Here is a 21,960-nt window from a genome sequence, read left to right on the forward strand (position 1 = left end):
GGTCGTGAGACAGACCTCTCCGCGAGCCTATACAGCCTACATATTATATATATATATATATATATATATATATATATATATATATATAATAATTATACTATACAGACGTGCGAGAGGAGGGGGGGGGGGGTTATAAAATATCCCTTTGCCATAACATACTTTTTATGTCAACATTTATGTGTGGTATAAAATTAAGTGTTGTGCACTGCAGCAGTAGTCGCGTACAGCAGACGTAACCGACCACATTGTCCGATTGATCATATTTTGAATATATATATATATATATATATATACTGGAATAGAATGATAATACTGGTAACATTGATAATTATTAATTTATATTATATATTTTAAATTCTGAACGAAGGGAAGAATCTATATTGATACAAGGTACACTCGACACCTATTAGCTATAGTATTTATAAATTTATTAGATTGTTAAGTTTTTAAATTTGGGGAAAATGTTCAAGTAGGTACTTACCTACCAGATATTATGTTAATGAATTAAAAAAGAAAAGAAAAAATTTTTTCAACTAGATATCTAATAAACCCTAATGCCTAACCTAACAATGGTTTTGGTTTATTAATATATTTTTTGGTTTGTTTTTCCTGATAGTTAAAGTATTGGGAAATTTTTGGTTTTGACCCCCCCTCAAACTATATAAACTAGATCCAATTATCTACTAGAAGTCTAGGAACCTCTTCAAAGTTGAGGAGATTATTTATGTTTGACGGTTATAACCGATTTAAAAGTGTCATTTATTTTGTCACACAAAAACAAACGAGCAATCATACTTTGCTACAAAATCAAAATAATTTGAGTGCTCTGCTCATTTCTCGTCACTTTTCTGGTCTTGAGTTATACAGTTCTCTAGTCATTCACCCTTACCTAATTCCCTTTACAGATCTTTCTCCACCACAGCCAAACACCTGTTTCTGGGCCGGTTTCGTAGTCTCTTCTCTGTTATATTGGTTTACACATGGTTGACGCTTTAATTGTCGTTTCTGTCGTCGTATTACCTATGTCCTATATGAACGAGCCATTTCAGTGTGCTGCTTTGACCTCGTATTTGTAGGAGTAATTATAATTAATTGACCAAACGTCATTAAGTTAGGATATTATGATGAGACTGACGACGAGGCTTCATCTTCCTTTTAAGTAGTGAAGATTAATATAATATGTTGTTTACATAAATATTAAACTTTGTGTTGTGTCCAAAAATGTATTGGTTAAATCAGTGTAAAATTATCCTGCATCGGTTTAGAGTTTTAGACGAACGAATTTCTAATAGTTGAATTTCTATGTGCGCAATGCTAAAAATATATTCGAACTCAATATAAATTTAATATAATTTGGATCGTCCCGGATTAATTAAATTAAATTAAAATTAATAAATAAACATCATGTATTATAATATTATACAAACATTTAGTACTCGTTAAGTCGTAAATTTCATAGACACGATAACAATAAGGACATAATATAAAAATCGACATACTCGACCTGATCTCGTGTAGTAGATCATATTATATTAAATGATTTCCGTAAGCTTTATATAGCAGTAAATTGTTTGTGAATACAACTTTTTTTCTTATAAAATATATAAATAATAAATAATATGAGATATTCGTTTTTTTGAATAACGATAAACATCAACGTAAAAAAAATATATTTTTTAAATGTGTAACTTGACACTTTATCGTATGTTTTAAATGCTTAAAATGATGGTGCCGTATATAATGAATTATCTCTACTGTTGAGTGTTGAGGTTCACATGTTTTCGGTTTCGTCGTTTGGTGAATTCACGGCAGACTAAATAAGCAATTCCTGTAAGGCTTTTTTCTCTTCGCCACTGCATCTCCGCACCAATACAGCTATACCTACCTATGCTATATCCTATATCAATATATGTGTGTATATGTTACGGATAAAGTGGGGTATAGTCACTAGTCGGGCATTGTGCACTGTGCCCATCAGTTTCGGGTAAAGTAATAAGTAAGTAATAATTGTTTACTATTATGACCGGTCACTCTTTAACAATATCCGGACAATTTGAATTGTCCAACATACTTTTGGCCAATGTAAAATTTAAAAATGTATACTGTATGATGTACGACTATAAAGAATTATTGATGCTCAATGATGGGGTACACTTGACACCTGTTATTCAGTTGTATATGCTGTCGATTTCCTCTATATATTATTATCATTTATCTCAAGTCATAGGTATAAAAGTTTGATTTTTTGGTGCAAAAATAATAATATATTTACATTATACATATTGAAATTGAATGGAGTAAGGAGTTATAATAATACAAGTTCTTCTACAGTTATCTAATAATCTCTATCAATATTATATTTATTACACTGATATGATTTGAAAAGCTTTAGGTATGATGTGGATACTATTGCTCTAATAATTTTAGACTATAGTCTAAAATTATTAGAGCAATACTCCAGCTAGTACGTGCAGATTTTAATACTGTGTATAGTGTGTTCAGTGTTTAGTGTGTTCGACTGTTTATTAACGTTTGTAATAGTTTATTAATTATTTGTAAGTTTTGCAAACTTGTACCACGAAATACGAATTTAATAGTTTAATACACATTTAAAATTACAATGAAAAAAAATTCCAATAGCACATTTTTAAATGAAATAAAGTATAAGGGACAAATAAAGAAATAAAAAAGAAACAAAAACGAAAACCATGGTTAAAACAAGTACAGAATATAAATTTAAAAAAAAATATGATGTTATGATGGTGGCTGAATTTGAAAAATGTTGCCTACTTTTAATTAAATTAAATTTTATGTTTATAATGTAGAAGTATTTGAAATTGTCAGAAATGTCAAACAAAAAAAATGCAAATGTAAAGCAAAAGGTAAACTGTGTAACTCTAAGTGGTACAGTAGCAATCCGTGCTCAAATAAATAAATATACCTAGCTATACTTTTTAACCTTATAAAACTATATATACGTATAGTTTTATACATGGTAGTATATATTACACTCCGCGCATTCGGTCATTGTACATTTGTACACAATGTCTGAGCAATGTGTTTTATTTTCACTTTAACCACTAAAATTGGGTATTGTGCACAATGCCCGACTACCTATACCCCACTTTGCCCGTAACATATATATATTTACAGAGTGAGTTGTACAGTAGTACCGTCACTATACTTGAACTGCTACAGAGCCATGTAGCACTACCTTTTTTCCCTTCAATAATGAATATATAAAGATATCGATTTCTGGAATTTTTTTATTATACAGGGTGATTCTTTTAAGTGGGTACACTAATTATCTCGAAAAGTATTTACTTTTTTCAAAATATTTTTTTACATGGTTTCAAGTTGTTAAAAAACCAACGTTTTTATTAAAAAATTATATTTTTAAATATTTTTTATCCTTATCATTTTTTAAGTTTTTACTTTTTTGAATGACAACATAGAGTTTTAATTTCATGTTCCAAAGCAGAATATTTTTCCAAGTATTTTGATTCATAATAATCGAATTTAGGACGAGTAGTTTATAAGTTATATGTATTTGAACGGAGATGATTTGTCAGTCTAGGATATATTATATTTAAATATTGTCATATATTCTATTTTGAAACAAATATATTATTTTTCAATTAGGACGCATTTTGAATAAGGTATGGTTAATCAATTTTTCCAAAAACATTGCATGTAGTTATCATAATTCTACTAATTCTACCTGATTTCATAAAAATTTAAAACTCAAACCCTCAAAATATTTTTCCTATAATGACGCTTCAAATTTTCTCTATAGCTATTTGAAGCAAACTTATGGAAAACTTAGTGTTGAATTTTATAACCTTAGATATAAATACAAATAATATTATGAATTTTGAACTACAAAATAATTTGCAAATATTCATGGTGTTGACGAATTTTTGTCAATATTTGAACTTCAAATGCTAATAAAAAAAAATTGTGCGTATGTATTCTTATAATTTTTTAATCACTATAAGAATAACTTATGAGAAACTTTGTATTACATTTTTAAGTATTTTGGTAGAGCCAAAAAAAATTTAGTTGTCTATAAATACCTAAAAAAAAAGTCAGAATATTTTGAAAATTAAATCATGTAAAGAAAATGCCAATCTAAATAACTGGTAAAATTTATCAAATATCTACGACTTATACTATTTGAATAATAACAAATATTTAAAATCGTTTCAGTATGAATCGTTATCGTTACGCTATTTCGTAAAAATTTAAAATTCAAACGCACTTAAAATTTCTCCTATAATGATGCTTCGAGTTTTCTCTATAGCTACTTGAAGGAAAACTTAGTGTTGTATTTTTAATCCTTAGTTATAAACGCAAAAAATGTTATGATTTTTCAACTTCAAAATTACTAGCAAATTTTCGCATTTTCGACAGATTTCGTAAAATTTTGAACTATAAACGCTTATAAAAAAAAATTGTGAATAACTATTTTTAATTTTTTTTAGCTACAATAAGAAAAACTGATAAGGAACCTTGTTTTAAATTTTCAAGTTTTTTTGGTCATCTTAAATTTTTTTACCGACACTTCAAAAAAAAATTCTCATAAAAATCGAAAATTTCAGTATAAATATTTCAAAAATAGTCAAAAATTTTTGAAAATTAAACTGTATATAGATAACACTAACATAAACATTTGGTGATAACTTCAAGTATTTACAGTGATTAGTTTTTGAATTACAACCATATAAATAAATCGTTTTGGTCGAAAACTGGTTTTGCGTAAAAATTCCCCGTTTTTCTGTCATTTTTTTTTTTGTTTTTCTCGATTTTTTTGAAAACTGTTGGAAAATGTTAACTTTTGGCCTCTATAATGTACCAAGGATATTCAATTTCCCATCGGAAACCACCCCCAAAGTTTGAAATTGAAGCATTATTTTGACTAGTTATGCTGTACACAGACACACAAAAAAAAAACACATCATTGTAAAACAATGCATTCATCACTTCGTACAGAATCTATAAATTCTAAAAAGAAGAAGTTTGCATAAGAGGATGTCAGTGTGCCATTTGTTTTCTCTCTCTGGCCCACTCGCGATATAGCAAATTTATGTTCAGTAGAGCCAACCCTGTATTGTTACTTTAAGTTTAACAGCGGTTTACCTATTATCAAACAATAAGCTAAAAATATAACCTATGTCCTTATATGTTGGATTTTTTACAATTTATTTTTTTACGATATATAAGCATTTTTTAATTGCAATATTTTATATACATTCATAATTATTTACATAAAAATTAAAAAATCTTAATAAAGCCAACGTAGAGACACAGGTAATGTTTCTTACTTCTTATACTTAATACAGTTCGACGATTGGTGAATTCACTCTAGTACCTATTAAAATTGATAACACTGGGTTAATTCTATAGTTAAACGTAAATTTATTATGTTGTGTGTGTGCCAGAGGGAGAGAGGAAAAAACAAATAGTTCGCCTGCAGACATTCTCTTAATATGGTGTATAAAAACATTATTTTTATATAATAATTGAACACATAATATGAGCTATGAGCATCATGTTTAAAAGTTCCATAAACCAGAATTCGAATAAATTCATCATTATAAATAAAAAAGATTACCTACCTGTCTGCAGCGGTTAATATTTATTTTATAATAACCGTCACACAGGGATCACAATCCGATCGTGAAAAACTGTAGAGCATGGTGCTGCTACTGCGACGTCAGGATATAGATTGGGCCCGGTATATATGTCTAATTAGAACCAAATGCCAGCGCAGGGTATCGTCTGATGCAGCAGCAGTGCTCTGTATACAAGTGATTATGACGTGTATTATAGCCGTGTTGTAGGTACGACTGATGATGGCGGTGAACTATACATATATATTAAAATATACTTATATACAGTATCTGCGGTGTATCACAACGGCACACCGCATATAGGTATATATATTTACACATTGAACATGGTATTTTATGTATACCTACCTATTATATCATATCATATATGATATATACGACTTATGTATATATATATATATATATATATATATATATATATATATATATATATATATATATATATATATATATATATATATATATATATATATATATATATATATATATATATATATATTATATATACATGAATACGCGGCGGAATGACAATGTTAAAAACGCCGCCGCTGCAGTCGAATATAGTTGTGACGGGGGCGCACATAAATTTCGGTTCGTTTTCAGCTCATTAAACGCGTTTAACGATTGCAGCTTCGAAGGCTGCACACACTACTCTGGACAGACATCGTTTTTAATGATCTTCCAATATTATTATCTTCCCTTTGCATTCGGCCCGTCACCGCTTTAATAATTAACTCGCACCGTGGTAAAATAATATATATAATGATAATAAGCCGTAATATATTGCCAATATATGTGCAGCACACATATTTATTGTAATATTATATGGTCGCCGTGTATACCAATTTAGTCGTTAATCATAAATGATTTTTTATGCCTATGCTATGTTGCAATAGGACGTAGATATCATATACATGTATAATACTTTATAAATACGTTTCGTGAGGTCATTTCCGTGTTCTATATACGGATAATGAGAATTATTATACATCGTTAATATCCGATTTCAAGATAATAACAGCGTAAGACACAAATAAGTGTTTAAAAGAAAAAATCACTTTCCGACTATACGGCTTTTCCGTTTTGTAGGTACATGATATAATAGTTTGTATCTTTATCCTGCAGCGACCATATTATCATTATATTATATTATTGTTTATACAGAGTGATTCTCCAAGTATACGGTCACTCCGATTTATCATTTAATAATGCGAAAATGCTTTGCAAACCAACCTGGATATGTGATGAGTATTTGAATGTTAAAATTATGAAAAAAAGAGGTAAGTTTTAATGTGTATAGGCAACCACGTATGAAAATTATTGTATTTTAGTGTTGACAAAAATTTTATTCTAATGCAGATTCCATAAAATATAAGTAATGAGTAATGACTAATGAGTATTGAATTGTATCAAGTAGAAACCATACAGTATACTATAAATACATACAGTAAAATCGTTGAAATTAATATTAAGTACCGTATCATTACGTTATTATTATTTTTTGCAGGCATAATATTAATATTAGGTACGCATTAACACCGTTTCATAGAATCGAATTTCAAACGCTATATTTCACATATTATTTATTTTTATTCCTACGTAATTTGAATAACATTATTTTCCTCTCTTTTGCCAATCGCCACATTATTGTTTTTTCAATCATACTATTACTCATTGGCAGAAGTTTTATTTTGTAAGAAATGGTGGGACGGTGTTGATAAATTTAGCGCTTTCCAGAATCATATAAGGCCCACAGGAAGTCAACATCATCGGTCACGTCCGGTTTAATATTTTGTCCCCTCTTTTTTTCGGATTTTTGTCTACGCGTTAAACACACGCGAAATGCAATCGATCGATCTGCCCCCAGGAATGGAGAAACGCGAATGTATTTTTAGACATTATTACTAATCTTAAGGCATGTGAACAGCCTCCTCCCACCCGATCTGCATGGTCGCGGACGAGGTTTTGCAGTAATTGAGAAAAAAAATGTCCACACACGTATAGAAAAAATAAACTTAATAAAAAAATATATTTATACACTGGTAGCTTTTATGTACATACAAATAATAATAAAAAATAAAAATCGATAAAAAAATATCTTAACGTTTAAAAAGTATAAAAACTAAACATAATTTTAGATTAAATATATATAATATATACTAAATAGGTACATATATATATGCATAACTGTAAAAGGAAATACTATTAGTTGCATATCAATATTTTTCGATGTACAAACACCGCCTCCCCTGTGTTCACCAAGATGATAAAATTATTATTCCTGATTGACGTTGTTCCATTCGCCTTCCATTCTCCACACACTAAACGCGTAACTGAGTTGTTCATGAGCTACGTAAGTGCAAGATCCAGTTCCGGAAGATCCTTGTTCTAGAAAAAAAAAATAATAACGTTACAATTAATAAAGAGTAAACATATAAAAATCCAAACACTTAAAATGCTATAAAAAAATATTTAATTTTAATTTTAGTTTTTACACATTTTATTTTAATCTTATTGTTATTTAAATACTTCTTTTAATCTCATGTTTTAATTTATAAACATTAACTTAAATTTAATTTGAGTATGTATACTACAGGGTGTCCCACAGGACACAGAGATCTGACAAATGAAATAACTTTTGTTCTAATTAATATTTTTAAAAAATGTCTTTTAAATATAATTCATAGACACTTGCACTACATTTTTTATTTTTTAATACTGAAAATAAAAAACTTAAAAATTGATAAAAAAATTTTTCGAAATATTTAATATAGCCAATTTGTAAATCTGATTTTTAGAAAAATTTATATGGTATAAACACTTATTTAAGTCAAATGTCTGATTTTTTACAATTTTTTTAAATATCAATATTTTTGTTGGTAAATTATAGTAATTTATAGTTTATACAACATCACATATTATTAAAATAAATGCAATAAAAAAAATAATTAGATTTTAACATGCACCTATTTAAAAATTTTCTTATAAAATATTTTTAAAAAACTTTATATTATTTGAAATTAAAATGTTTCTAACATAAACTATATCGTAATTTACTTAACGAAAATATTGATATTTAAAAAAATTGTAAAAATCAGACATTTGATTTAAATAAGTGTTTTTGCCATATAAATTTTTCTAAAAAACAGATTTACAAACTGGCTATATTGAATATTTTGAAAAAAAATTTTATCAATTTTTAAGTTTTTTTATTTTCAGTATTAAAAAATAAAAAATGTATTCTAAAAATGTATTCTAAAAATGTAGCGCAAGTGTCTATGGATTATATTTAAAAGAAATTTTTAAAAAATATTGATTAGAACAAAAGTTATTTTATTTGTCAGAATGTCAGATCTCTTTGGGACACTCTGTATACAGTGCTCGATTTTTGGATGGCGAGTCACGAATGGATGGAGCACCTCAAATGTTTTTTTTTTTTTGAAGTGCGCATGATATATTTTTACTTTTTTTGCATTTTATTTTCGAAATGTACGTGGTAGCAGATATCATATCATAATATTTATTATTTAATTATTAAACTATATTGACCACTAAGCGCGGCTGGATGATTTATAAGCTATTGTCACAATGGTGACTTAAAAAATTATGTTATATATTATCACATTAATCATTATATTTGAGTTTTAATTTAAAAGCTAGGTTAAGTAATTATAAATACCATAAAGTTTCAATAACAAAAAAAAGTTATTTTAAACTAAATAACGTATTAAGTATTATCAATTTTTAATCAAATGATTTTGGTTTGTTTTCAAATTGATTAATTCTTGAAAGTAGTATGAAGATTTTTATTTTAAAACTTATTTTGTTTTGTGCATTTATAAATATTTTTTTATGCACCTCAGAAGGACGTTATAATGGGATGGGGTAAGGGTTATGTCAGTTTATAAAAAGTAATTTGCTACACCCATTTTTAATATAAACAGAGTTTTCCTACTTTGTCAATTCGAACACAATTTATAAGTATAAATTTATTATAATTTCAATAGTTATTAGATAGGTGTATATATTTTTATCATATTAATTAATGCTGTAAGTACTGACTAATTATTATCATCAAATGAAATAAGGTATAATTATATATTACCTAATCGGCAATCGCTATAAATATGTAATATATAATATATATATATTTCAAATTATTAAAATATGTATCAAAAAAAAAAGAAGTATTATATATTTATGATTTTTTTTTTAAAATCATTTTTCGGCATTTTTAAATAAATATTATTACTATATGATATATAAATATATTATACTATTATTGTTATTATTATATTATTTACCTATCGAAACTTCCTTTAATTTAGACGCATAAACTGTTTACCTTATAATAGCTGGTTACACATTATAAACAAACAAAATAACTTAAACGCGTTAGCATGTTTATCGGTGAAATCAGATTTCGGATTAATGCCAGATATATCAAGTTTATTTACGCATTGCATTAATTTTATATAATAAATATTCTTAGTTGAGGTATTATATTAATGCCGTATTAATTTTATAGATACAATTATTTCTTGAAATAAACCATATTTTACCTACAGTGAAACATATTTTTTAGCATTATACGAGGTAGATTTATCTAAACTGCATATATCTGAGTTTTAGGTGGCACATATCACAGAATTTTTGAAGCCCCTTTTATTTATGCCCTCTTATTAAAAGTTAAGTAAATTATCATGGATGTTTGGGTAGTAATAATTTAATTTATTTTAATTTTTCATGTAAGTATACAAGTATTTTTAAATTACATTTTATTTAGTACCAACGTGTAAAATACGAATTCCTGGCTCAGAAGCTAAACTTTTAGAGCCTAATAAAAAAATTCCAGGAGGCGCGCAGGCACACCTGACAACCCCTCCCTTTTCCTGTCAACGCTAATGGGTAAATAGTATTCCTACACATAATTATTGCACAATAGCTTAATTCTATAACCGAGTAAATTTTTAAATTTATAACTTACCTAGGTATCTATATTCTATATGTATATGTATATGCCAGATACCTCCTACTCACTCATTTATCGCTACACCTCAAAAACTACAAAACATAAGAACTTGAAATAGTAGTTCTTCAAATGGATTTCTCGATATTTGCATTTTAAAGAGGTAGTCAAAAAACTGGTATCATGATATTCACAATGGAAATTGAAATATTTTTGTTCATTAATAACTACTATAGGTTACAAAAATACAAATTATAATTGCAAATTGTAAAAGTAGAAATAAGTATTTTTTTTATATATTATATAAATGGTTGCTATTGATATTCGGAAAGATAAAGTAAAACTAGTAAAATCATGCATACAATTGTCGCACTTCGAATAAAATCAACAAATTTTATCTTAAAACAATTAATATGAAAACTCGTGGGCGTCATTTCGGGGTAGCAAGAGGTAGCAATTGTTATCCTACAATTTTTATAGGAGTAGCAAATTAATAGTTATGCTACCCTACGAATCAGTACGAAATACGAGAAATTTAGGAAAAAAATACAATTTTCTTGTTTTTTTTTTGTTTTTTTATATCAGAAAATCACTACAAGTATAATATTTTTATATTACTACTATTTAGAAAAATCTATTTCTACGACAGAAAAAAATGATAATGAATCATTATTTGATCATTTGATTAATTAGGTAGTCTAATGTTGAAAAGTTTTGTTTTTAGATTTCACATGATCAATTTTGGGAGTGCTAAAGCTAAGTAGCTCTCCCCCCTCAGGGTTTCCACTGTTGCTACTCTATAGGCTATGACTTAACTTCAAACGACGCTGCTATGAAAACTTATTTATAAAATTGTTCTTCGTCTATATGTTTGTCGCTTATGGACTTGAAAACCAGTAATCACTTCTAATTTTAACAAAAATCTCAGAGTGTTCTTAGAGTTATCATAAAAGTTTAGAAAGTAGTTTGAATCACGTTCAGGAATATACCAAGAGCTATATGAAATCTTTACTGAGTTACGCCAAAACCGAGATATATGCACCAATATAACGCAGTATTTTGTCGGAAACGGGGTCATTTATCATGTCATTGGTTACAAATTATATAATGGAAATAGTAGAACATTTTGAACACCATTACACTAAATATAAAATAACGAATTTAACAAAGTTTGAATCATATAGAGTTGGAATTTTTGAGATGCAACAAAGTGCATGAAGTCAGCTAGCTAGTAATAATACAATAGTACAATATATACAACAATTTAATATTTTAATTAATTTAAATATAAATATTCATAAATAAAATGTTTGCTTAGAGTAAACTATGTTTTCATATTATTAATATATTTTGTATATATTATGTTGTTATACTTTACTATCTAATTATATACCTATTCTTATATTGATATATTGCTAACCTATGTTCTATATTATGCATTTATAGTTCATACATACTAACCATACATACATCCAGTAGCGTGCTCAGAAATTTTCAATGGGGGAAGGATGTTATAAATAATAATACTTTTTACAATAATTTTTTGTGATAATAACTTATAATTAATAAAAAGTAATAATTAAAGTATTAAGAGGACGCCACACACACATATATTGTTTCCGTCTTACAAGTGCATAACATAGCAAATTTTACTCTCAGAAGTTCCAATGTAGGTCCGTTAGTTTAAAATTTAGAATGAATTGACCTTTAACAAAAATTAAAGGTATAACATTATTATATACGTTATCACAGAAACTTTTTATTATATTTTAATTTTAAAGCGAGTTATAAGTATTTTTAAAATTGTAAAGTTTTTGTAAATTTGAAAATACTCATAATTTGCTTTAAAACTTTGATATAATAAAAAGCTTCCGTGATAACGTATACAATAATGTTATACTTTTAATTTTTGTTAAAGGTCAATTCATTTTAAATTTTAAACTAACGGACCTACATTGGAACTGCTGAGAGTAAAATTTGCTAGGCATGTTAGGCACTTGTAAGACGGAAACAACACATGCGGGTGTGTGGCGTCCTCTTAAGTAACGATTCTAAAATAGCGCTTATAAAGTTATAACTAATGTCTAATAAATTGTTTTCTGTATGATGTTATTTGATGAAATGATTTGATTTTCTTAATTTTGAAAGTATCATATTTTCTTATCATAAATAATACATATATTAAAATAATTAGAATTTTTTTATTATTGAAAACTTATGGTTTCATTGAATTAAAACTGTACATTGATTTATATTTATGGTGCAATTTTATAGACTTAGAATCATCACCTTTTTTTATTTTACAGTCGTTTTTCATTAGCCCTACAACACTTTTCTCTGAGTGCAGCAAAAAAAGACAATGAAGGGGGATATAACCCCTACCCCTCTGAGCAAGCCATTGCATACCCTACAAACATATTATGTAGGTAAACATATACGTACTAAATTCAACTTAAATACCAAGTAGGCATGCATTTGTTACGATAAATATATTAAAATGTTGAAGATGTATATTGTTATCTACTTATATTATGTTAATCTTATCAATATTACATTCGTAATAATTATGATATAATGTTATTAACCGGATACTATTATTGTAATCTATATATATCATACTAGAGATATTCGTCTTTTAACAATAAATTGTATACTTTTCATTCAAATGTTGACGATAAAAAAAAATCATTTTAACAAAGGTCGAAATTTTATTTAATCCTCTACATTCTACAAGTTGTATGTTATATCGTAAATGTTATATATGAATAGAAAAGCGTGAAGATAATAGTTAATTCTATTGACTACCTACTCCAGTATATAATATAAACTCCCTCTAAAATCCTAAATCATGTAAAACGTGACTTTTTTCTTGTTTCACAATAATGGACCGCATGCTGTAGTTTTTTTTCCCTTATTTATTATTATTTTGTAAATCGGTTGTGACGGTATAGGGACGTTGCTGAAACAGATAATCCTATTGAATAACAAATATACACATGAATGTTGAACTTGAATAAACCCCACGCCGATTCGACCCTATGAGGATACCCAAACGTATATAATTGTAGAATTATGAAAAACTGAAATGACAAATTACATCTGCGACACAATTAAAATAATAATGACAGAAATATTTTGAATGAAGAAGCGAGTTTTCAATAGAAATATTCAATAATAATATGCGGTAATGCTGTGTCACTGGCGATGTACCAATATTGTATATATTTGTGTAAAATGATTACATTAGTATACCTATTTATTGTGGTATTCACTATAAAATGTGCCTAAATAAAACGAATAATATGATTAAATAATATAGGTATCTGATAGTTCTCTGAACTAACAATAATTAATATTAATAGTTCTTAAACTGTATCAAAATATAGAAATGGTATAGGTAAAACTAATAAATTATAATTCATGACCCATAATTTATGTCTTGATTTTACATAAATTGCAAAATAATTATCATAATATTGTTAATCTTTTATGAAAAACATTTAATTAATTAAATTATTATCTTTAATTAGTTTTTATTTGTGTAGTGTAAATCCTTAACAGTTTAGAAAATTAAAAATTGTTTTTTGTTGAATGGTAAATCTACAACTATTGAATAGATATCTATATCAAAATGTTACTCGATAAAATAATCACGTTTAACTAAGTATATAGCATTATATTATATGTATTGAACATTTGTACCTCTGTGTATTATGTACCTTAATTTTTATTCAAATTATAAATCAATAAATTAGTCTCTGCTAAATAATCTTTTTGCTAACTACAAATATGAGAAATTATAGTTTTTTTTCTAAATTTATATTTGAAAACATTAATATACGATTTTATGCTATAAAACGATTTAAAAAAAAAATTGATAGGCTAACGACGGTATAATACTAATAATTAATATCATCAACAAATTACATTTATTCTGGAATATAAATTAAGTATCCAAAACAATAATTTAATAACGTGTATATAAATCTCAAAATCAACTTTGTGGCACATGTCCCGGTATTGATTATAAGTCTTCAATTAATAATCAATTTATGATTATTCTGTTTTTTTTTTATCCATACATAATTACTGTAAAATTACCTATGTGATTTTTGTTTACAAAATAATAATACTCATATATCGGTAAAACTCAATCAATGTACTTAGGTGTATAATTTACTTAAATGCATCATATTTGGATATATTATATTTATTATATATATTATATTATAATTATATATATTCGCAACTGGAATTATACCGCATAACCTGCACCTGTATAAAGCCCCTCACAACCCTGCTTTAAGTCTCTGTGGCGCTCAGCTCTCAAATATATCAACACGATACACGGTATACATGATGGTATATAAAGTGGTAAAATACTCACCGATGGAGTGCTGAGAATCTGAGTCCATGTGTCCTACCATGGGTACTTCATCCGTATTGGCTTTGTGCAGCACCTGGTACAGGAAATCAATGTACCGCGTGGCCAACTTTAAAGTTTGGATCTTCGATAGTTTGTCAGAAGGAAGTGTTGGTATGATTTTCCGGAGAGAAGCAAACGCTTCGTTTAGACTCTGTGTCCGCTGCCGTTCCCGTACATTGGCCATCACCCGTTGGCTTTGCATCTCTTCTGGCGTCTGTGGTGATCGTCTCCTTGATTTCAACGGCGTTTGGATTTCTTTCGATCTTGACGACCGTTTCTTTCCTGTGTTATGAACATAATATTCCTTATTAACATAATGTATGAGTTGTTCGACATTGCACTCTTAAAGATTACATGCTACATATAACCACCCGCGATGAAAATATTGTGTATGTATATGTACCTATATTATTTCAGTATAAATTACAACAATGCATGCATTGACATCGTTATTTTGTGGATCTATTTTCACCGTCCGCAGTAGTACGGGTGTAGTTTGTCAGCTATAAATTATACAACCCACACAGATCCTTTTCAAAAAATATTTTCTTTATTATATTGTAGTTATAGTTTCGGAGTTCGGACTTACATAAATAAAACTGCAGTGCATTTTATTTATGGAAATGCCTACGGAAAATGTTCGATTGTTATTATTGTTTATATTATTTTATTATTTTTTTTTTGTTAATCCATTAAAAATAATTGAAACATCATTATTCAGTATTTTTTTTTTTAAGTTGATTAGTTTTTAGTATTTGATTTTCGGAGGATAATTTATTTTGGCGCCTATTTTATTTTGATTATTTTATTATAAGTATATTATAATTCTGTTATCGATAATAAAACACATGAAATATTTGATTTTAATAATATTAAGTTAAATTATATTATGTATGCCGGTAGTTATAGACTCTTATATATAAACGGTAAACTTAAATGAAAATTAAGGGATGGCAAGAGTACGGAATGTTGAACGATTATTCGTTACGAATATCTATAAAACAATAATTTATATTGGAAGTGCGATGTAGGTTCAAAGTACGATAAAATTATTAAAATGAATGTTTTTTTCTTTAAGTAATTTACTGAACTTTAAAACTTTAAAACTATATAGATATAGGTAATAATAATTAATAAGTAATAAGTAATAACAAAACATATATTTAAACGGCTGTCGGATTGGAAAAATATAAGAAACGGGGTCGACATAATATTTTAATGAATATAAAAAAAAAAAGTATTATAGCTATATTGCATTGGCCGTTTTGAGAAATATTACAATATAATTCAATCTCGATATCGGTACCGAATTTTAAAATCTCTTATATATTATACACAATAAAGCCGTTATATATGAGTGGTACTCATACATATTATGTATACATATATAGTTGTTGCCTGTTAGTTTTATCGTTATATTAAAGAATATATACCCTTTTTTGGTTCCACTGTGTCGTGTTCAAGGCCGGGTGAACTGCTGCTGCCACCGCCGCCATCAACTCCGATATCGCCGCAGCCGTTTGCACCACCGTTGCAGCTGAGGTCTCCGCCGATGCCGATTCCGCCGCTGCCGCCATCACCACCACCAACCCCGCAAACATCGTCGTCGTACTCGGACTTGACCACCACAGATCCGTAGTCACCGTACGGATACACGATGGGCGCGTTGGTAAACTGCTGCAAATCATGCGGCGTGTGCCAGCTGTATGGCGACATGAGATAATCGCCGTTGGGCTTATACGCCGAGTCCGAGTCCATCATCATTTCGCCGGTCCACGCGCAAATGTATGGTACCTAGGTATACTACACCGGGGAAATCGACTGTTGTGCGCGCAATCTATAAAGGTAGCAGGTCGACGTTATATATTCTATCGACGAAGATCGAAATTATACAGTTATTATTATGAGGCGCGGGACATCGGTGCAGATGACGTGTGCTGCGTCCGGAGGATAACGTACGTATATGACATGCGTGAGATTATATTGTATCTAGTGAAGTCCTGAAGGAACTATAGCAGTCTACGACGACGACTATATTATAACTATAAGATCCCGACGACCGAGAGAGAGATATGGCGGGCGGGTCCTTGAACGTGCTCTAAATTAAGAACTGTATGTGGTGGGGTGGGTGAGCGTCCCGCAGGGTAAGACTTCGACTGTATACGCGTATATTATAATATATATATATAGTTGATACCCCCCACTCGGTGAAAAAATATATTATATTATTTACCAGCGTATGTGTGCGTGTGTATAATATTGTAATGCCGACCGATGTATATACACACTGCAGCACGCAGCAGTAGTGCAGCGCGTATACATATACATCTGCGCGCGCGGGAGGAGCCTCTCTCGGACCAGGGCCGTGATTGATGACCAACGACCGGGACACCCGGCTTCTATCGTATCTTGTCTGAACGCCGCCGCTACCCTTAGTGACACATATGTGTATATATATATATATATATATATATATATGCATAGTGTCGTGTGTGCGTGTGAGTTTGCGCGCACACCCCCGCCGCGCCGCCATTCTGACGACGTTATAATATATATAACATTATACATAGCCCGAGACAACTTCCTTTTCGTTGTCGTGCGATACTGCCGTCGCTATACTGCACCGGTTTACGTTGTACAATAATGCCCATATAGGATACCAATTGGTTCCTAAATCAGACTCATGTTAAATTTGCTGTTGCAGCTATATTGGTCGCTTTGCGTGCAATAACATTGTATAATAAATACCTAACTAATATAAATTATATATGTATACCAACCAAGTACCTATGTGGCTATGTAGAGCCATTAGATATATAGGTAGGTACCTACTGAATTACTACCATGACTACATCCTCTTGGCTCGAGAAGATGACTAAAAACATAATAATGTATTCGGGAATAATATTAAACGTTTATATAACAATCATATTGTGCAAACACGTCTTAAATAAAAAAATTGGCCAAAAATTCTGCAGTGGTAGACTGCAGGCATCAATTGAAAAGGGTTAATGAAAACAGGATCCCCACGATTCACAAAACACATATTTTAAGATTTAGATAAGATTCACATTAAGGCTTCTTACATAGATATTTATATTTATATTTAATATGATATTTATATTTAATTTGTATAGGTATGTATACATTACATTATAATCATCTAACCATATTAGGACTTAGGCATAATCGGTATTCTTATGTTATATCATTAGTTATATTCTAATGTCATAATATATCAAAATCGGGTTGAGACTACAAATCAATAACTTTCCATAATATATATTATAATAATTGTTATATTATTATGTATTTCATTATATACCTTCGTCCTACACCTACCTCTAAATTAAATTATTATTATTATTATTATTATTAGATGTTCTATAACGAACATTTTTAATTATTATAACAACTAATTCTTTTCAACAATTACTTTTTTTTATTGTCCAATTATTGTTAATCCATCACAAAAATGTTGTACATATTATGAATACAGTCAAGTCTATCGGAGTTTGACGTTTGCGTATATTATTAATATACCTCAGGAATAAAAATAAACCTCAATCACAACTTAAAAACACATCAAGTGACAATAAAAAATTCGAATTATTAAGATTTGAGACTTGACTAATGACTACATTAAAAAAAAGTATTTGATAAACAATTAAAATAAATATTATGGATACTTATTGAAAAAATTCCCTATAATTTTTCGTCAATGGCGAAATGTATTTCATTCTTACTTATAAGTGTTCAGGTACAAATCAGGTGGACCAATCAGAGTAATTGTGTCAGCCATCTTTACCTTTATTCACCTGTATTTCAAGGTATTATAACTTTGCTGTTGAATCAAATTTGTCCAATCACACACGTTTTCGAACCCCTAGTAAGATATCGTTAAAATGGTTTTCAAATTACAAAGGGAACCCCCGTGCAGAGGGTCAAACATAAAACGTATTATGTTTTTATATTATGTTCGGCATATTTGTATTATATTATACGAATGCAGAAGTACATCTTTCTCGGTCTCTGTCTCACTAGTATTTCCTATTCCCCCTCTTTTTCAATCGTTCTCATTCATTTCCTTTCAAATTCTAAGAAACGTTATTCGGGTCAAAAGTAAACCTAAAACTGACCTTCAAACCAAATGGAAAAATAATAAAATAATGTTTGATGATATCCATAAAAAAAAAAAGGCGGGTAAGTCTTGGATGTCGCTCTGCTGTACAGTAGGGGTTACAAGAGGGTAATGGATGGAATTAAATTTGAATCCAATGATATTATATCATTGTATACGAAAAACGATTCTGAGCGAAGACGGTTTATCTGTGTAGGATATATTATAGATTATGAAAAATAAAATCTTAGAATTAAAATAAAATTTTTCATGAATTTTTAGCATAAAATAATTTGAACATTGCCGTAATTTTTACGTATTTAGTCAAAATTCAAACTTTGAATGCTTGTAAAAAAAAATTGTGACTACGCATTTCTTTTATTTTTCAATTGCTATTGTTAAAATGTGTTAGAAGTCTTGTATTAAATTTTCAAGCTTTTCTACCAAACAAATAAATTTTTATCGATATTTATAGAAAAAAAAAAACTAAAAAAGTTGAAAAATTAAAATGTCAGTAATCAGCTCAAAACAAATCTAAATATTTTGCAAATGTTATCAAATATAGAAAATGCCAATATAAACATTCAGTGAAAATTTCAAGTAGGTATCTGCGGTCATTTGTTTTAGAGTTACACCAAAATAAGGAAATCGCTAAAAGTGAAAATCCAATGTTGTAAAAATTTTAATTTCAAATGCTCATAAAAATTTAATTTGAATTTCCGGTGGAATTTTTATTTGTGATAAAGATTGAAAAACTTGTAATTAATCTTGTATTAAATATGTAAAAATATGTTAGGAGCCTTGTATTAAATTTTCAAATCTAAGATTTAAAAAGAAAATTTTTTATGAATTTCTAGCTTAAAATAATTTGTGAATTTTCGTGATTTTTACGTATTTTGTCAAAATTCAAACTTTGAATGCTTATAAAAAAAAATTGTGACTATGAATTTCTTTTATTTTTCAACTGCTATTGTAACAGTATGTTAAGAACCTTGTATTAAATTTTCAAGCTTTTCTGCCTAACAAATAAATTTTTATCGATACTAATTTAAAAAAAACTAATAATGATCGAAAATTTGAAATGCCTATGAATAGTTCAACTTAAGTCGAAATTTTTTGAAAATTGCATGGTGGGTAGAATATACTTATATAAACATTCGGTGAAAATTTCATGTATCCATGGTCATTCGTTTTAAAGTTACATCAAAAACCAAAATCAATTTTTGGTTGCAATATTTCTCTGTTTTACATCTACTACCACTCACCAATGACAATAATATGATAATATTGCGTCCTCTTAATATTTCACCGTATATTTTATCTGCCTTGTTTCTTCGACGACGATTAAATGAAAAAAAAAACCTGTCAAGTGCGAGTTGGACTCGCGCACCGAGGGTTCCGTACAAACCTGTAGGTATAGAAGTAAAAGTTCACCCATCACGACAATCGAGTCATAGTTATGGCATTGGCGGATATCCGGGGGGGCTTGGGGGGGCTTTGCCCTCCCCCCTGATAGCCGCAAAGCCCCTTCTAAAATGTTTGCCATATTATAAAAATATTATACAGTTCAGTAAAAAATATTAAGAAACATTTTTTTAAATATATATTGTACATTTCAGTTAAAAATGTTGAGACAATTTTCATTATATTATATACTTATTCAAGGTGACACCCGTTAGATCACTCTGTATATAAATAATTTAGAACACATACATAGCACTGTTGAATGATGATATGATTTCCGTTAAATTGTTATTACTATTTGCAACAGTTTATTGAGGTACCGTGGTCCGTGACACCGTGTTCTTATCTTTCATACTAACTACATCAACAAGCGCAGCAGCTGAACCAATCGAGTCAATTGAGTCTGTGCATGACTATTATAGATCCAATATCTATTATAAAATATTAGACTCAATAATTGTACATTTAAAAAAAAGATTTTATCCAGATAGTTTAACATTGGCTGTTTCTGTGGATAAATTCATGCAACTTCAATATGAAGGAAGCTTAATATTTATTGATCATTATAAGGTACTATTTATATTATATTTAATACTTATTTATATTAAACACATTAATATTTATATTTATATTAGCTATTTATATTTTGAAATAAATGTAGACAATGTATAAAGTACCATAAATGCAAAAATAATATTTTATTATTTTATATTTTAGGATTTATTGGATATTAACAAATTAAACATTAAATCTGAAATGACTGTTGCCAGAAATTTTATAAATAAAATCAACAATGATTTGACTATTGACGATTTGAAAACATCAATAAAAAAAGACATTTTTCCAAATGTCTATAAAAAGCTTCAAGTAGCACTTACTTTACCTGTCAGCTCTTCAACTTGCGAGCGGTCTTTTCCGGCTATGCGAAGAATAAAGACGTGGGTGAGAACTTCTATGTATCAAGAACGATTTACAAATATTTCTATTCTACATATAGAGAAAGATGTAACAAAAAATATGGATACTGAATGTATTTTAAATGAATTTTCTAAATCCTCAAGGATGATGGTTTTAAAATAAAACATTTAAGACAAATATTTTATAGTACCTATTTATTTTCTACAGTACCTAAACTATGTTATTATTTGTTATGTAAGATTATAGTATTAAATTTTAAATATGAAAAAAATAATTAGACAATCATTTCATTCAAAATATTTCGTTCAGTTGTTCAGTATAATTATTTCAATGTTAAATTAAAATTATTAACGAGGGGGTGTGGGGGCGTAGTCTCCACCCCCGCGGCTTTGGTTCATAAAAAAAAATTGTAGCCCCCCCACATTTTTCG

General features: G+C 28.5%; 2 protein-coding genes across 2 annotated transcripts; one reads left to right on the forward strand and one right to left on the reverse strand.

Annotated features, from left to right (window-relative positions):
- Positions 1-7,643: 7,643 nt before the first annotated feature.
- On the reverse strand, positions 7,644-17,080 carry LOC107170066 (uncharacterized). The gene is made up of 3 exons (XM_089227280.1): positions 16,462-17,080; positions 14,990-15,310; positions 7,644-8,021 (listed from the first exon to the last, which is right to left on the reverse strand). The coding sequence occupies exons 1-3, from the start codon at positions 16,790-16,792 to the stop codon at positions 7,909-7,911; spliced, it is 765 nt and encodes a 254-aa protein (XP_089083406.1). The 5' UTR covers positions 16,793-17,080; the 3' UTR covers positions 7,644-7,908.
- A 1,677-nt stretch (positions 17,081-18,757) lies between these two features.
- On the forward strand, positions 18,758-21,734 carry LOC149056215 (zinc finger MYM-type protein 1-like). The gene is made up of 4 exons (XM_089227042.1): positions 18,758-18,813; positions 18,859-18,917; positions 20,929-21,182; positions 21,330-21,734. The coding sequence occupies exons 1-4, from the start codon at positions 18,758-18,760 to the stop codon at positions 21,690-21,692; spliced, it is 732 nt and encodes a 243-aa protein (XP_089083168.1). The 3' UTR covers positions 21,693-21,734.
- The last annotated feature ends 226 nt before the right edge of the window (positions 21,735-21,960 follow it).

This window comes from Diuraphis noxia, unplaced genomic scaffold (genome assembly GCF_037042655.1).
Source record: "Diuraphis noxia isolate RWA-SAM2 unplaced genomic scaffold, SU_Dnox_SAM2 contig0004, whole genome shotgun sequence".
In the NCBI taxonomy this organism is placed as follows: Eukaryota; Metazoa; Arthropoda; class Insecta; order Hemiptera; family Aphididae; genus Diuraphis; species Diuraphis noxia.

Excerpts from the sequence above, each read along its gene's own strand:
- LOC107170066 (XM_089227280.1), bottom strand. The coding sequence starts at position 16,792 with ATGATGATGGACTCGGACTCGGCGTATAAGCCCAACGGCGATTATCTC. Across the intron at positions 15,311-16,461 it reads CACAGTGGAACCAAAAAAGG|GAAAGAAACGGTCGTCAAGA; the intron begins GTATATATTCTT and ends TTCATAACACAG. Across the intron at positions 8,022-14,989 it reads AGATTCTCAGCACTCCATCG|AACAAGGATCTTCCGGAACT; the intron begins GTGAGTATTTTA and ends TTTTTTTTCTAG.
- LOC149056215 (XM_089227042.1), top strand. The coding sequence starts at position 18,758 with ATGTATTTCATTCTTACTTATAAGTGTTCAGGTACAAATCAGGTGGAC. Across the intron at positions 18,918-20,928 it reads CACACGTTTTCGAACCCCTA|GTACCGTGGTCCGTGACACC; the intron begins GTAAGATATCGT and ends CAGTTTATTGAG. Across the intron at positions 21,183-21,329 it reads TATTTATTGATCATTATAAG|GATTTATTGGATATTAACAA; the intron begins GTACTATTTATA and ends TTTATATTTTAG.